Source organism: Lynx canadensis, chromosome X, assembly GCF_007474595.2.
Source record: "Lynx canadensis isolate LIC74 chromosome X, mLynCan4.pri.v2, whole genome shotgun sequence".
Lineage (NCBI taxonomy): Eukaryota > Metazoa > Chordata > Mammalia > Carnivora > Felidae > Lynx > Lynx canadensis.
Genome location: NC_044321.2, coordinates 55,702,938 through 55,720,365, shown reverse-complemented (window position 1 = coordinate 55,720,365; position 17,428 = coordinate 55,702,938). Strand labels below are relative to the sequence as shown.

The 17,428-nt window shown below is 43.1% G+C and overlaps 1 protein-coding gene across 1 annotated transcript in view; it reads right to left on the bottom strand.

The window, feature by feature from the left end:
- Positions 1 to 8,753: 8,753 nt before the first annotated feature.
- The window catches only part of IGBP1 (immunoglobulin binding protein 1), a 32,936-nt gene continuing 24,261 nt past the window's right edge, over positions 8,754 to 17,428 (bottom strand). The window contains exon 6 of the mRNA XM_030305397.1: positions 8,754 to 9,248. Within this exon, the coding sequence (XP_030161257.1) occupies positions 9,103 to 9,248 (146 nt within the window). The 3' untranslated portion in view covers positions 8,754 to 9,102. The remainder of the gene's footprint in view (positions 9,249 to 17,428) is intronic.

Sequence of the window (17,428 nt, the reverse complement as noted above, 5' to 3'; positions counted from 1 at the left end):
AGACACAAAAGTCTGGAGGGTTTTGCTTTGGCACAGGGACTGGTTTAGTTTGACTGGAGTCTCAGGTTTGTGGAAGGAAGAGGACAGAAGGCTGGAAATCATACGTGGGATGTTTTTCTTACAAATCTCTTCACGTCTGGAGGTCAGGGGGTCTAGAATCTAGTGAAAGTAGATCCTGGAGAGGTGGTTCCAAGGAAGGGCCTGCAAAGGTGGAGGGTAGGGCAGAATAGGGTGGGTATTTCAAAATCTCATGAATGTCAGTGGATCACTTCTCAGGGCAGGCAGGCCTTGGAGTACAGTGGCATCTGGTACCTTGTTCAGGCTAAGGTGACCAGCCATGTCTGTTTGCCAGGCACTGAGGATGTGGGATTTTCAATGCTAAACCCAGGATGGTCTTGGGCAAACCAGGCAGTTGGTCCCCTAGTTCAAGTGATTGTCACTGTCTCCTGGACTTTAGCTTCCGCAGGTCTCCCATCCTTTTCAGTCTCCATGCTGCTGCTAGAGGATGTCTGTCAAATACAGTTCTTTGCATCTGTCCTGTTTCAAACCCTCCAAGGTCTCCCATGGTCTTCGGGATCAAGTTGGAACCCTAGAGCCTGGCATCCAGAGCCCTTTCTACACTGGTCTCTGCCTTCCTTGAGAGTCTCATTTCCCATCACTTTCACAACCCATTAAATACAGCCTCCTTCCCCAAACAGGAAGTGCCCTCTCCTCTTCTGGGCCTTACCAGCTTGACTAACTCCTACCCCTTGCTATCTCTACCCTGCTCTCCCCTCTGGATTCCCAGGGTACATTACACCTATTTTGGGGAGAGTATATATCAGGGAGTTAGTCTGGGATTGTGGACCCTACCTCTACACCCAGCTTCTAGTACAATGCTTGGTAGGCTTTTGGTGTATATATTTTGTTTTTTTTTTTTTTAATTTTTTTTTAATGTTTTTTATTTATTTTTGAGACAGAGAGAGACAGAGCATGAACGGGGGAGGGGCAGAGAGAGAGGGAGACACAGAATCGGAAGCAGGCTCCAGGCTCTGAGCCATCAGCCCAGAGCCCAACGCGGGGCTCGAACTCACGGACCGTGAGATCGTGACCTGAGCCGAAGTCGGACTCCTAACCGACTGAGCCACCCAGGCGCCCCATATTTTGAATAGTTACTATATTCGTGTGATTCAAAATTCAAAAGGGACTATAAGGAATTCAGTGAAAAATCTCCTTCCCACTCCTGGCCTCTAAGCACCCAACACTGTTTTCCCCTCCAGGGATATTTCATGAGCACAAGGCAAATAAAGTAATTTACTTTGTTAAATGAATACAGGAGCAAACCAGTAAAACCCAGAAATAATTCAAATGCTCACGATCTGGAGCTGGCTAAGTAAGCTATTATATAGCAACATTACAGACAAACCTGCAATCATTAAAAGTCACTAAAATTACTGTAAGACAGACTCTGTAGTATGCGATATGTTATGCTGTAAAAGCAGAATATAAAGCAGACCTCTTTGTTGAATGCACTTTGTACAAATGTGGTCTCTTCAGTGATAGGATGAAAGGATATCTGAGAGAGAAAAATGAACCCTGCTGTAAGGTGAAGAGATTCTGGGTTGTCTTTTATGTCAAGTTGTTTGAATATGAAAAGAGAGAGGCTGGATTATTATGAATCTGACTGATGAAGAAGTGTGATTCATGATGGGACTCATTCACTCAGTAATTCATTCCACAAACACTGACGGCTTGCTTTGTCAGGAGGAAAGAGCGTGAAACAATGTGGAGCTTCTTGGGATGAGCACTAAGTAGTCTGTGGGCACCTAAGAAGCTCTGATGGAGTGAGAGGGGTGGGAATGTGATGATTTCATTTCAAGACTGTTGAATCTGAGTTGTGTTTGTTTGTCAAGAGAAGCTGTGTAGTAGATGGTAGGATCTAGCTCTGGGAGCTCAGCAGAAAGGTTGTGGCTAGCGCTAGCCATCAGGGTATCTGTGGTCAGGGAAGCTGGAGGTGGGTGGAGCTCACCCAGGGAGAAGGTAGACAGGTAAGGAGAAGACAGGTTACATAAAGCTGGTGATAGGTCATTCTGCAAACCTCTCAATGTGTCTGAGCCAGAGCCAAGGGCACCAGGATAGAAGAGGTGGTATCTGTTGCTGAGTGTTCAAAGGCCCAGAGTCCAGGAAAGAAATCCTTCCTGCCAGCACCTGGCCTCTAAGCCTCTTGCACTTATGGCCTGGGTCTTGTTTCAATTGTTTAGGAAGGCCTTGGACCAAGGGGGGCTTTGACAGGCTTAAAAATATGTAGAAGTCCCTAAGCCAGAGGCTAGGGTAGAGGGTTTAAATTTTTTTAATGCTTATTTATTTTTGAGAGAGAGAGTGAGACAGAGAGAGAGACCGAGACAGAGCATGACTGGGGGAGGGGCAGAGAGAGAGGGAGACACAGAATCTGAAGCCGGCTCCAGGCTCTGAGCTTTCAGCACAGGGCCCAATGTGAGGCTCAAACCCATGAAACATGAGATGGCGACCTGAGCTGAAGTCAGATGCTTAACCAACTGAGCCACCCAGGTGCCCCTGGGGTAGAGGGTTTAAAAGATTAAAGATTAGCTAGGACTGGAAGGGGAGAGCAGATGGGCCTGGCATTGGGAGTGTTCCCTCCCCCAACAGACTGCGGGATGTGGGGGCCCCAGGAAGGGGAGGTTTCTAGGAGGGGGGTGTTTCCCCCACTGAGCAGGTCTCAGATGTGCCCTGGAGTGCCTGTCAGGCAAAACTGATAGAATTGTTGCCCAAAACTTAGAGAAAGGGAAAGGGTTACTCCCAGAGCAGTGTGCCACCAGGGTGTTATTGCCCACCTGCATAGGTCCCCTGTGCTTTGTGCTTTCTAGGGAGGCACTGAGGCTGACTAGAAGGGTGTGGCCTTTGGAGTCAGGCCAACCTGGAATCCAGGCCTACCTGTACCACTTAGGGCTGAGTGATCTTTGGGAAATCACTTCTCTGAGCCTCAATCTCCTCATTTCTTTTTTTTTTTTTAATGTTTATTTATTTACTTTGAGAGAGAGAGTCAGCAAGCAGGAGAGGTGCAGAGAGAAGGAGAAAAGAGAATCCCAAGCAGACTCCAAGCTGTCAGCACAGAGCCCGATGGCAGCGCTCGAACCCATGAACTGTGAGATCATGACCTGAGCTGAAACCAAGAGTTTCTTAACTTCCCGAGTCATCCAGGCGCCCTTCAGTCTCCTCACTTCTAAATTGAGGTTATAATATCTTATTTGGGCTGTTGTTTGTGAGGATTAGAAATAATGTAAATCTCCTGGTATATAGTATAGTATAGCATAGCATAGCAACTATTATTTTTATTGGTGTTACCACACGGGAGTAGGCTAGCCTAAGTTATTGCTGAGTCATCCTGTCTGTGAGGGATTTATTGCCAGTTGTGAAAAGGAACTGAAATCTAAGACTTTGTTTACCATCCTACACATACATCTGTCAAAGGTAGCCTGGTGAACAGATGTGTTAAAACTGGTTCTCAGGTTCCACTGCACATAACCGTGCTCTCTTGGGCTGGTCATTTCAGCCCACAAAGCAGAGCATTTCACAAACCCTTTTGCTGGTGGTGATATATAGACAACAGATTGAGAAAGCATTAGAGGGGCAGGGGTTACAATAAAGTTGTGAAAGACTGAATAAAAAAAATGCATCCCCTCCTCTGTCCCCCTAGCTTACCAGCAGCCTACCACTCTTATTCCTCACTCTTGTGCCATACTTTGTCACTGAAGTGTGCTCACATATTTGATTTCATTTGCCCCTCACATCTGCCTGTGAGGTAAGTAGGGCAGATGTTGTCTGCATCTGGATGGGGCTAAGGCAATGACACAGATGGGATTAGAACCCACGTCTCCTTGTTGTGGAACATGAGTTAAGCTGTACCTTCAATGAATGGGTTAAAAACAAACTGTGAGGAAATGATGCACAGGTGTTGTAGGGCTGTTTGGGCAAGGAGATAATGGTAACAATACTATCTTGCTGTAGGGCATCCAACAGAAATGGGTGACAAGGTGTCTGTGGTGCTGATAAGCAAACTGCAAGGCCCAGAGTAAGCAGAGGAGGACTGTGGTGTTTAGGTGATACAGAGAAGTGGATTTAGTTCCAAAAGTTCCCCCACCCTTTGCAAGTTGTTTTAAATGACAGAAGTGACCTGAGTGACCAGGGTGGCCTGGGGTGATTCTGCTAGGGAGTGGCAGATTAAGACCCTAGCTCAGTACTCTTAACACCAACCTCTTGGTCTTGAAATCAGCTCATTCAGTCCTCTGCCCCATCTTTCTCACAGGCACATCCAGAGGAACAAGAGTGGAAGGGACAGATCACTGCAGAATGGCATGAAAAGACAGTGCTCAGCACTCATCTTTTATTTTTTTAAGCTTATTTATTGAGAGAGAGAGAGAGAGAGAGCACGAGAATGTGAGTAAGGGAAGAGCAGAGAGAAAGGAAGATGGAGGATCCCAAGCAGGCTGTCAGAGAAGAGGGAAGAGGGTGAGGCTGGGCTCCATCCCATGAACCGTGAGATCAAGAGTCTCACGCTTAACTGAGTGAACCACGCAGGTGCCCCTCAGCATTCACCTTTTAAAAATCCCATTGGCCTCCAGGCACCTGGGTGGCTCAGTCAGTTAAGGGTTGGACTCTTGATTTTGGTTCAGGTCATGATCTCTCAGTTCATGAGTTGGAGCTCCCCATTGGGCTGTGACAGTGTGGAGCTTGCTGGGGATTCTCTCTCTCTGCCCCTCCTCTACTCACTCCCTCTCAAAATAAATAAATAAACTTAAAAAATAATCTGGCCTCCATGTGAGAGCTACTGAGGGCAAACATTTTGGCTACACTGATAGGTTTGCACTTTCTACTTATTAGCTGTGTGACTGAGCCGTTTTTCCTGAACCCGTTTCCTTCTTTGTAAAACAAAGATATCATCTCCTTCCTGACAGGTTGTTAGAATGAAATAAGCAGTCTGTGTGAAAGCATTTGGTAAACCATGATGCAGTATTACTATCTGGTGAACTCACCTCCGGGAGTACATCAAACCCAGCTCTCTCTAGGACCCTGAAAGGGCCAGCTGTGGTGGGAGTAGAGAAGGTGGTTCTTTTTTGGGGCTGACTGTGGCGAGGAGGAAAATGGAGGAAGCTGGGCTTGCTCACCGCCTCTGTCTTCATATCCCCCAGCTGGGGGGGAAATGGCAGGGGAGCTGACATAACCTTTTCCTTGGTGAGTCAGCTAAGAAGGAATTTCTAGAGCTCCAATAATGTATAAGTGGTGGTTTGGGGTTGGGTTTTTAAAGCTGCTCCCTCTTTTTAAGCAGCTTTAAGACACAAAAAAGCACAAGCAACTGGGAAGCTTACGGAAAATGACAGAAGCACAGCTTAATAGTGTGAACTTGGGGAAATCAGTATTCTGGAGCCAGTGCTACCTATTTTGCAGCGCCATTGTATTAATAGTATGTGAAAGCGCTGGGTTCAGTGCCCAATACTTGTCTGTCTCCTTTCCCTTCCTAGTGAACAGACTATAATCATGGAGCTCAGACGAACAGAAAGCATTTACTCTTCAGCTGCTCGAGTGTATTATAATGGCTGCCACTATTGAACATCCCCATGATACAGCTCATGTCTAGACATCGAGGAAACAGGAGGAGTTCAGAGAAATTTTATCACCCGAGATCACATAGCTTGCGATTTGTAAAGCCAGGATTCAAACTCACCTCGTCTAATTTACCTCTTAGGTATCAGAATGTGTGAAGGGGTTAATCAAGCTGGATCTTCTAGGAGGCCCATCTTTAGATAGACTCAGAACAACCTGGTCCATTTTGAGAATGAACTCTGGGTGGAGTTTCAAGAGCAGGAAATGAGCCATTACTACAGGAAACTGGGTAGTAATTGGAAGAAAGCTAAAAACAAATGTTTGCAGGGCACCTGGGTGGCTCAGTTGGTTGAGTGCCTGACTTCAGCTCAGGTCATGATCTCACTGTTGGTTTGTGAGTTTGAGCCCCATATCAGACTCTGCTGTCTAGACGAAGCCTGCTTCCCATCCTCTGTCTCCCTCTCTCTCTCTGCCCCTCCCCCGCACCTGCTCTCTCTCAAAAAATAAACATTAAAAAAAATAAAAACAAATGTTTGCTTCCCAAATTCTTGGGGAACTTAATCTGTGCTCTCCCAGTTTCAGGAGCTTATGTTGTGAGGGTGAGGTCAGTCCTTTATCAAACAGTATACAAATGGGGCACCTGGGTGGGTGGTTCAGGTCGTCAGTCGGTTAAGCGTTTGACTCTTGATTTCAGCTCAGGTCTTGATCTCGTGGTTTGTGAGTTCAAGTGCCACATCAGGCTCTATGCTGGCAGTTCCAGCCTGCTTGGGATTCTCTCTCTCTGCCCCTCCCCTGCCTTAACTCTCAAAATAAATAAACTTTAAAAAACATATTTAAAAAACAGTATACAAATATATTATTGGTAGTCTTCTGTCTGCTCCCACTAAACACAAACCTATTTCTCGTCTGACAGCCCTCCACTTACCACTCCATAAATAAGAGGGACGTGAGTCTCCTGTTTAAACCCTTCTCCTAAGTTAGATGGCAGAAGCTAGAATAGGAAGGCCGAGTCATCTCCCTCTTGAAAGAAAACCTAAGTGTACCTAAGCCACATAGAACAAAAGTATGTTTTCTATACAGATCATGCCTCGACACATGGCTGCTTTTTTTTCCTGTATTAACCCAAGAGCTGAGGACTTCCACAACAGAAAGTAGGTACCCTTCCATGTCATCTGAGCCATTGTCCTTCCTCCACACCCACTTACTGACATGGCTGTAGGCACCTCACCAACAGCACAGTGACTGCCATGGCACATTTACCATGGCAGACTGTGCCAGCACAGCATCGCACAGCACAGACAAGGAGAGCCCAAATGGTCTTTTTCTTTCAAGTCTTTATTTAAATTCCAGTTAACACACCGTGTAATATTAGTTCCAGGAGAATTTAGTGATTCATCAATTACATATAACACCCAGTGCTCATCGCAACAAGTGCCCTCCTTAATACCCATCACCCATCTAGCCCAAACCCCACCTGCCTCCCTCCATCAACCCTTGGTGTGTTCTCTTAACTGCAGTTAAGCATCTGTTTTATGGTTTGCCTCCCCCCCCACCGCCCATGCTTGTTTCATTTCTTAAATTCCACATATGAGTGAAATCATATGGCATTTGTCTTTAACTGGCTTATTTCACTTAGCATAATAGTCTCTAACTCTATCCATGTCATTGCAAATGGCAAGCTTTTTTTCTTGTGGCTAAGTAATGTTCCATTATACTACATCTTCTTTATCCATTCATCATTCGACGGAAATTTGGGCTCTTTCTATAATTTTGCTATTATTGGTAATGCTTCTATAAATGCTGGGGTACATGTATCCCTTTTTTAAATTTTTATTTAGTTTTTAATTTACATCCAAGTTAGTTAGCATATAGTGCAATAATGGTTCAAAGAGTAGATTCCAGTGTTTCATCCCCTATGTATAACACCCAGTCTCATCCCAACAAGTGTCTTCCTTAATGCCCCTTACCCACCAAATGGTCTTCTTGATGAGGTTCCGGAGTGGTGGGGGTTCAGAGCTGATGGCCAAGAAAGAATTCTCCAGAAGTCTTTGGTGCAAAAATGTGATTTTATTAAAGCACTGGGACAGGACCCGTGAGCAGAAAGAGCTGCACTGGGGTTGTGAAGAGTGACTGGCTGTATACAATGGAGTTGGGGAGGTAAAGGCAAAAGGAGGCCTCCAGAAGGACTTTGATCTGCTAAAGAAGACTCCTTAGAGGCCCTGCTGTTGTCAAGCTAAGGTTGTTTTTCCTCTAGTAAGGCATTAATGTTAGGACAGTAGGGGGTTCTTGGAGACATGTTACACTCTGTATTTGCCTCAAGTATTTGTCAATGGGCAGCAGGTGATAAAGAAACTTAATTTTACCTGCCATTTCCTTGCCTTGTTTCCCCACATCACTACGGAGGGGAAGGCGATATTACGGGATCCAGGAAATTGAGTGTAGAAGTTTCTGGAGATTAGGCTATTTGTAAGATTGCCTTTTTCTTGTAATTTACTAAGGTATTTGTAAACTGATGGAGATTCATGTCCTGCATGACTGTGATCTCTATCAGTTAACCATTCGTTTCCTTTCCTCTCCTTTGTTCTTGGGCAGCCAGGAGTGACTGAGGAATATCACACATATCCCACCTGGGGGGGGGTGCGGTATGCTAGCTTGTACTTTGCCCTCAGTTTGCCTTATGCTCCCTCATCATTAAGACAGCCCACTTAAGAGCTGGGCTACAGCCTGACCTGCTCTTTACCCTAAGGGTTCCGGCAAATAGTTCCAGGAGAGTAAAGGCCCCGGCGCCAGCCGTGTACACAAGGATGACTCTCACAGCACCTTATCTGCTTCCCTCATTTCTACCAGTCAAGGCAAGGAAGACTAGGTAGACAGGACTGTTATGGTCCATTCATTTACAGCTCTAATAATTCCTGAACACAGTGCTGTGTCTCAGGCAGGGAAAGTCCCAGCTTTCACACCTGCCCCTTGTCAAGCCATGTTGGGTTATTTCACAGTGCTACGGTAGGAAGGAGAAAGCAAGTGCCAGCTCATCTGGGTGGTTTTGATGCTGGGAAAGTCACTGCCCACATCAAAGATGACCAGGATCCCCTTCAGAAGCCCGGGGACCCACAGTTGACTCTCTCCCCCTCAAAAAAAAAACCCTGATACCTCAATTTCTGCACAGGCTCCTGTAATAGAAGGGACTTTATTATTTTTTTTAAAGATAATTCATACAGCCATTGATTATACAGAGCAATTTTTCAGTACTTTTGTCTTTCTACTTAAGAAATTGGAATTACACCATGATGAGGATGATAATGCCAAAACAAGATTGCTGGCTCATCACCTAAAGTATAAATACATACTTAAATTGGCTGACACTTTATTGAACACAAAGCAAGATTAAGCATCTTTTTCTTCATTGAACACAGCTGAAGCAGGAGTCCAGGGAGAGGAAGACAGCATGGCTTTCCTTGTTGCAGAAGGTGTGAGCCCCTGTAGTCCCGTCTTGTTGTGGGAAGACTAACCCATGTTCTGTCGGTTGCCATACCCTCTGGGATGGGTGTCCTTCCAGTCATCCCACTCCCGAGCTCTGTGGAGTGTGTGTTCATCATCTTCTTCCTCCTTTTGTTCCTGATCTTCATGTTCCTGAGCAGTTCTTTTGAGCTCTGCCAGAGTGGAAAAATGGGAAAGCAGGGGTGAGGAACTGAGGGAATGTCAGGAGCCTCGGCTCCACTCTGAACACAGCTGCCCAAAATGAGAACAAGGACTAGTACCTAGCTTCCTACCCCAGGGCCAGCAGAGTCTCGGAGGATACTTCTATTACTTAATCAGTGACATGTTAAATGATAGATAAGAAACGATGCACTGAGTGGTTTTCACAAGAAGGCAAAAACATAACAGTTGAATTCTCAAAATCAGTTCTATATTGGGAAAGAATTCTTGCTGAAAAGGCCAAACACCACCCCTTACACACACACACACACACACACACACACAAACACACACTCCAAAAACACCAACTGCCCAACAGAACCCCAGCAAGCCAAAAACACTAAAGTAAAAAATATTTATGATTTACTGATTTATGGTATGTCTGGAAGGAGGGACTGCAGGTGACTTTTTCTCCTCCATCCAGTTTATTACAGTTCTACAGTTCTGTGTGTGTGCGTGTGTGTGTGCGTGTGTGTCAAGTTGTAAATCACAGGGCAGTTGAACCTACCAGAAACGAGTATCTGTGCTATTTGACACTTGTTTGGAACAGGGTCTGAAATCCAAAAGGCACACCCAAAAGAAATTAAACCAACTGCTACATCTCTCTTTTGCATTAATTGTGTTTTCTCTTTGCGAGGTAAAGGAGCGTTTCTTGGCTACCCTGACTTTGCCCATGAGAAAGATGCTCATTACTATGATAACAAATGAAATACATGGGAATCTAATCTCTTCCAATCTGATCTATGTTTTTTTTTAACACTTTTTATTGTAAAATAAAAGATACTGGAAATCACACAAAAATATATATAACTTTAAGTTTTTATAGGGAGGCTATACCTTTGTAGCCTCCACTTGGGCCAAGAAATAGAGCTTCTGGGGGCACCTGGGTGGCTCAGTCGATTAAGCATCCGACTTCAGCTCAGGTCATGATCTCACAGTTCGTGAGTTGAAGCCCCGCACTGGGCTCTGTGCTGACAGCTCAGAGCCTGGAGCCTGCTTCAGATTCTGTCTCCCTCTCTCTCTGCCCCTCCCCTGCTCATGCTCTCTCTCTCTCAAAAATAAAAACATTTAAAAAAGAAAAGAAATAGAGCTTCTGTACTTATCCCAAAAGCTTCTTCAGGAGCATCTTCCAAATAGGAATGCCCCCTTTCTCCTCCCAAAAGGTAACCACTAAACCAACTTTTATAGTAATAACTTCCTGGAGTTTATTATAGCTTTACTACCCAAGTGTGCATCCCTAGACACCAGAGTTGTCCACTTGTACATTTTTGTGCTCAATGATCTTTAGTACAGAGTTGTGAAACTATCAGCGAGAAGTGATTTCCTTTACCTCAAAAAGATCCCTTGTGCCCACGTTCTGTTGATTCCCTTTCCTTCCCTCCCCATAGCCCCTGGCCGCCAGCAATCTACTTTCTGTCTCTATAGATGTGCCTATTTTGGAAATTTCACATAAACGGAATCAAACACTATACGGTGTTTGTGTCTGCCTTCTTTCGCTTAAGCGTAATGTTTTTAAGGTTAGTCTTACTCATTTAAACATGTTTTCCGATCAGGGCACCTGGGTGGCTCAGTTAGTTAAGCATCCAACTTTGGCTTGGGTCATGATCTCACAGCTCGTGAGTTCGAGCCCCTCGTCGGGTTCTGTGTTGACAGCTCAGAGCCTGGAGGCTGCTTTGGATTCTGTGTCTCCCTCTCTCTCTGCTCCTCTCCCACTCACACTCTTTCTTTCAAGAATAAAAAATAAAAACATTAAAAAAATATGCAGTCAAAAAAATAAAAATGTTTTGTGATCTTCTTAATCTACAGGCACCAATTCCATCCTTTTCTTTCCTTACAAGTTATCTATTGAAGAAACTGGGGCATCTGACTTGTATAGTTTCCCCAAATCTGGATTTTGCTGTGTACTTGTGCTGCAGTCCAACAGGGTCTTCTGTATTTCTGCACATTGGCAAGTGGATACAGAGGCTTGATCAGACTCAGGGTTGAGCCCTTCCACATGACTCCAGCTGGTGCTGTATTCCCTCATCAGGTGGCACATAACATCTATATCTCATGTGTGGTGATGTTAGCAATTGACACTTGATGCCTGGACTCACTGACTTTCTGGAGGTTTCAAAAATTGATATTCCTCATTTTAACATTTCTTTTTTATTAACTAGAATGCTTTTATGAAGACAGGCCTCCCCTCATCTCCTATGTAGTTACTCAAGAAAAAAAGACAATGTAAATGCTTCTTTCACTTTGTTTACCACTTGCGAAGGTAATCAATTGGTTCCTTATCATCTTCTGAAATTGAACAATTTCTACTTTAAAATATAATTATGACTCATGGATTTAAATATATATATATATATATATATATATATATATATATATATATATATATATATATATTTTAAGTAGGCTTCATGCCCAGTGCGGAGCCCAATGTGGGGTCTGAACTCACGACCCTGAGATCATGACCTGAGCTGAGATCAAGAGTTGAATGCTTAACCGACTGAGCCACCCAGGCGCCCCAACATATTTGATGGATTTTAACCCACTGCAATGATTTCTTACAAAATAAGTAAATAAGCTTTTAATAGAATAGTTTTATATTTACAGAAAAATTTAGAAGATAGTATGGAATTCCTATACATCTGTACCCAATTTCCCCTATGATTAGCATCTTACACTACTTTTTCCCTGAGGTTTTATCTAGTGTCCTTTTTTGGCCCCAGGATCCCATCCAGAGCGCCACATTACATTTAGTCCTCTGTCTCTTTAGTCTCATCTTGGCTGTGACAATTTCTCAGATATTCCTTGTTTTTGAGGACCTGAGCAGTTTTGGTGAGTGCTGATCAGATATTTTGCAGAATGTCCCTCAATTTAGGGGTACCTGATGTTTTTCTCCTAATTAGACTGAGGTTATGGGTTTTGGAAGAGAATATCATAAAGGCTGAAGCACCCTTCTCATCACATCAAATCTAGGCTACACAACCATCAACATGACTTCTCACTGTTGATATTAATTAACCTGGATCATCTGAATAAGACAGCATTTGTAAGGTTCCTAACTGTGAAGTCTCTCAGTCCCCTTCCACACTGTAGTCTTTGGAAGTCACTAAACAGCCCATACTTAAAGGGGAGAGGGAGTTGTGCTCCATGTCTTTGAGACAGGAGTATATACACAGATTATGTAGCACTTTCCTGTCTCTTCTCTATTTATTTATGTCATCATTTATTTCTATTGCTATAGACTTAAGGATATTTATATATTTTTTTGGTAATCCAATACTGTTATTTTCCCGCTCAAATTCTTCCAGTTTTGGCCAGCAAGCTGGCCCTTGTGTCCATTAACATACTTTAACATACTTAAATTGTTTTGTTTTTTGAGTCCTTCTTCATTTTCTAGTACTAAAAGATTCTTCAGGGTCATCTTGTTTATTCTCTGCCTCAGCCTAGAAGCAGCCATTTCTCTAATGGGCTCTGGTTTTTAAAATTTTTTTTTTAACGTTTATTTATTTTTGAGAGACAGAGCATGAACAGGGGAGGGGCAGAGAGAGAGGGAGACACAGAATCTGAAATAGGCTCCAGGCTCTGAACTGTCAGCACAGAGCCCGACGCGGGGCTCGAACTCACTGACTGTGAGATCATGACCTGAGCCGAAGTCGGACGCCTAACTGACTGAGCCACCCAGGCGCCCCGGGCTCCAGTTTTTTAAAATTAGAGAATGATATTAGAAACCCAAATTTGTGCCCTGGATGTGCTTGTTGCTACTGACAATTACCCTTTTTGAAGCCAAACTGTCTCTGGCTAGTGGAAACTTTCAAATTGGCTTCTGAGTCCTTTTGATAGGAGCCTAGTTGTCTTTCAAAATGTCTTCCCTGTCTTTTTTTTAAGGATGTATGTATGTATGTATGTATGTATGCATGCATGTGTGTATGTATTTAGAGGCAGTAGGGAGAAAAGGCAGAGAGGGAGAGAGAGAAATTCCCAAGCAGGCTCCCCACCATCGGCACAGAGCCTGAACTCACGAACTGTGAGATCGCAACTGGAGCCGAAATTAAGAGTCAGATACTTAACCGACTGAGCCACCCAGGCGCCCCTCTTCCCTATCTTTCTAACAAGATGTTTCCAGCTCATCTTGTACATTTCCTGCCCCAGACTTGGAATTAGCTATTTCTCTAAGACATCATGGTTTCTTTTAATGGGAATGGTATTTCAAGACCACAAGCTGTATGCATGTATTTACTTATAAATAAAATTTCTCATGAGCTCCTATTCAGCACTTTATTTCTAACTTAAACTTTTTTGAATTTCATCTGTGTTCTTCCACACTAAAAGTCTTACTTTTCAAAGACAGAAGATGATAGAATTAGACTATCTCATAATTACTCACATTATTTCACACACAGTCTTAGAATAACACTAACGTTGTCACCAATGTAATTGCTGAGAACAGTTCATTATTTTTTGCATATGCTTTCCCCAATTCTCCATTTAAAAAAAATAGTTGTACTGTACCTACATTATCTGAGCACTGAACATATAAACATTACATACTCTACTGTCTCCCTGTTAACCCCTATTTAGTCTTGGTTCTACAAGTAACTAGTGCTCACCACCAGTACTTAGTTGAGGTCTTTCTCATCATTTTGGCTATCTGAAGCTCATTCTCTAGTAAATTCCTTAGGAAGGGATCCTGGGAACAGTAAGTATTTCCTGAGCTCCTCTATGTTGATAAATGTCTGTACCCTTTATACCTAACAGTTTTACCTGATATAGTGTCCTTGGCTCATATTCTTCCCCTTGAGTATGTTAAACATGTTACTCCATTTTATTCTGGCATAAAAGCGCTGGTGTCACAAGAGTTTAAAATCACAGGCTATTTTTGCTGAAATGTCTAAGGCATTTTTTCCTCTTCTTTAAAGTCTAGTAATTTTATTATAACATGTCTTCTTGTCAGTCTCAGGTACACGGTGTGCTTTATCAAATTGTATTTTTTTTTTTTTTACCACCAGGAAAGTTTCCTTAACATTAGTTTTTGGCATTTCTTTCTCCTTGCTTTGGTTTTCTTCTGTAGATAATCCTATTACCCATAAGCCAGGTCTTCTCTGCTATCTTTAACACTGGCCACTTTCCCCCAACCCCCAGTCCTGTTTATCTTTCTTTTTTACGTAAAACATTTTCTTTTTTACCTTAGTAAGGCATTTTCTGGTTTGTTCACCCATTCTTGCTTGTTTCCGGTCTAGCTTTTACTTCTGAAATAATTCTTACGTCTCCCAAGTTGTCACCGCATTTCTGTGTTTTATGAATCCTGATTTGTATGGTTCTCCTATGTCTTATACAGTTTTCCTAATGCCTTCCAACTAATTTTCAAACAGTATATATTTTTTAGCAGTAAAAATATATTAAATGTTTAAAAACAGCATATATTTTAGATTTGTTGTTTTTTTGAGTCTGTCTTTCTGGAATGCTTTTGATCCCCCCCCCACCTTTATAATAATTTTGTGTGGGATCTGACCTTGATAATTTTGTGTTCAAATTTTTTACAGCTTTATTGAGATAGATTTCACATACCATAAACCTCAGCCATTTAAAGTGTACAGTTCAGTGGTTTGAGGATATTTAGAGCTGTGCAACCATCACCACCATCTGTTGTTCATTCTTACGTGTAATAAGCTTTCCTGAACTTTCAGAAAGTATGGTTCAGGGTAGCTTTTCTCACTTCACGGAGGCTCCCTTTCTGCTATTTGTATGTATGTTAAAGAGATAAGACGACTCTTGCTTCATTGGAGTTCTTGGCTCCAGTCCTCTCTCCCACTTTCATCTGACCCTTCTCTTTCCTTTTTAAAATAATTTTTTTTAATGCTTATTTTTGAGAGACAGAGTGTGAGTGGGGGAGGGGAGGGCAGGCAGAGACACAGACACACACACACACACACACACACACACACACACACACACACACAGAATCTGAAGCAGGCTCCAGGCCCTGAGCTATCAGCACAGAGCCCGACACAGGGCTCAAACTCACAAGCCGTGAGATCATGACCTGAGCTGAAGTTGGATGCTTAACCGACTGAGCCACCCAGGTGCCCCTCTCTTTCCTTCTTTATGGTCCCTGTTCTACTCAGTTTCAATGTTACTGTCAGCAATTTCTCCTTAGTGTGGGACCTTGTCTTGGAAGCAAGATCTGCTGGGTCATTTTCAAGAGTTCATGGAAGATTAGACTTCTCCATATCTTTCGGACCCTCTGGTCCTTTGTATTTACCCAGTTTTTGTTGGAGTGAAAAACCCCTCCCATTTCAACTGCTGTCCTTAAACTGGACTGCCACATGCTTAGTGAGTACTTGTTTGCTGTTTGGGGATTCTGCTGTTTGTCAGCTCTTTCAGATGATCTGTCAATGCTTCCTGCTTTCTCCTACACAGATGCCAATCACATGCTCATCTTGTGGTTATGAGTGACTTGCCCTTACTGTTTTTCTTGTGAAGTTCATGGGGATGTGCTGTCGCCTGGTTTATTGAAAATGTTGCTCATGAGGTTTTTTTGGTGTGAAATTATTGAAACATACATGTACACATAGACACAAACATAGCATTGCCCAAAAAATTTTCACATCTGAACACATCCATGTAATCGGTACTCAGATTAGATGCAAACACTAACTCCACAGAAGTCCCCCTTAGGTCCAATTCCACTCATGATCCCCCACTAAGGGTAAACATTATGCTGGCCTTTGACCAGCATATACAAGTTTCACCTGCCTGTGTACTTTACATGAATGGAATCCTATAGTATATCCTGTTTTGTGTCCGGCTTGTCTCACTCATAATTACATTTGCAAAATTCTGCCATATTTGCCACTGATACCTCAAAAACTAGAGTTAGTTTAACTTTTGCTAAACAATATTTTGTTATGTGAACACACCAGAATTTCTTTATCCATTCTATTATGTAAAGGCATTTGAGAAGTATCCAGCTTGGGGTATCACAAATAATGCTGCTATGAACATTCTTGCATAAGCCTTTTGTGGACATACAGTCTCATTACTCTCAGGTATGTACCTATGAGCAAAACCGCCAGGCCATGAGGGTACACATACGGGCGACCTTTGTGCATCACCACCACCACCTCTAGATTCTCCACGTCTTTATTTTTTCTTTTCTTCTATTTACTTTGGGTTTATTTTGTTCTTGTTTTTCCCAATTTCTTAATGTAGAACCATAAGTGATTAATTTTATCTTTCTCTTTTTCCTAACATAAGCACTAAAAGTCCTACATTTCCCAGTCAGCACTGCTTTAGTCGTATGCCACAAATTGTAATGTATTTTCATTGTTACTCAGTTAAAAATATTTTCTCACTTTCTTTGTGATTTCTTTTTTGACCCATGAGTTATGTAGAGGCAGGCTTTTCAATTTAAAAATATTTGGAGGGGTAGGGGCACCTGGGTGGTCTCAGTCAGCTGAGCTTCTGACTTCGGCTCAGGTCATGATCTCAGTTTGTGAGTTCGAGCTCCACTTTGGGCTCTGTGCTGACAGCTCAGAGCCTGGAGCCTGCATCACATTCTGTGTCTCCCTCTCTCTCTGCCTCTCCCCCACTCATGCTCTGTTTCTCTCTCTCTCAAAAATAAACATTAAAAAAAATTTAAAAAAAGTATTTGGAGGGGCGCCAGGGCGACTCAGTCGGTTAAGCATCCAACTTCAGCTCAGATCATGATCTCACACACAGTTTGTGAGTTTGAGCCCCGTGTTGGGCTCTGTGCTGACAGCTCAGAGCCTGGAACCTACTTTGGATTCTGTGTCTCCCTGTCTCTCTCTGCCCCTCCCCTGCTCATGCTGTCTGTCTGTCTGTCTGTCTCTCTCTCAAAAATGAATAAATATTAAAAAAAAATATTTGGAGGGTGCCTGGGTGGCTCAGTCCGTTAAGTGTCTGACTTGGGCTCGGGTCATGATCTCGTGGTTTGTGGGTTTGAGCCCCACACCAGGCTCTCTGCTGTCAGCACAGAGTCCACTTTGGATCCTCTGTCCTCTCTCTCTGCCCCTCCCATATCGTGTTCACTTTCTCAAAAATAAAATAAGCATTAAAAAAAAACCCCTATATTCTTGGGAATGCAAATTGGTGCAGCCACTCTGGAAAACAGTATGGA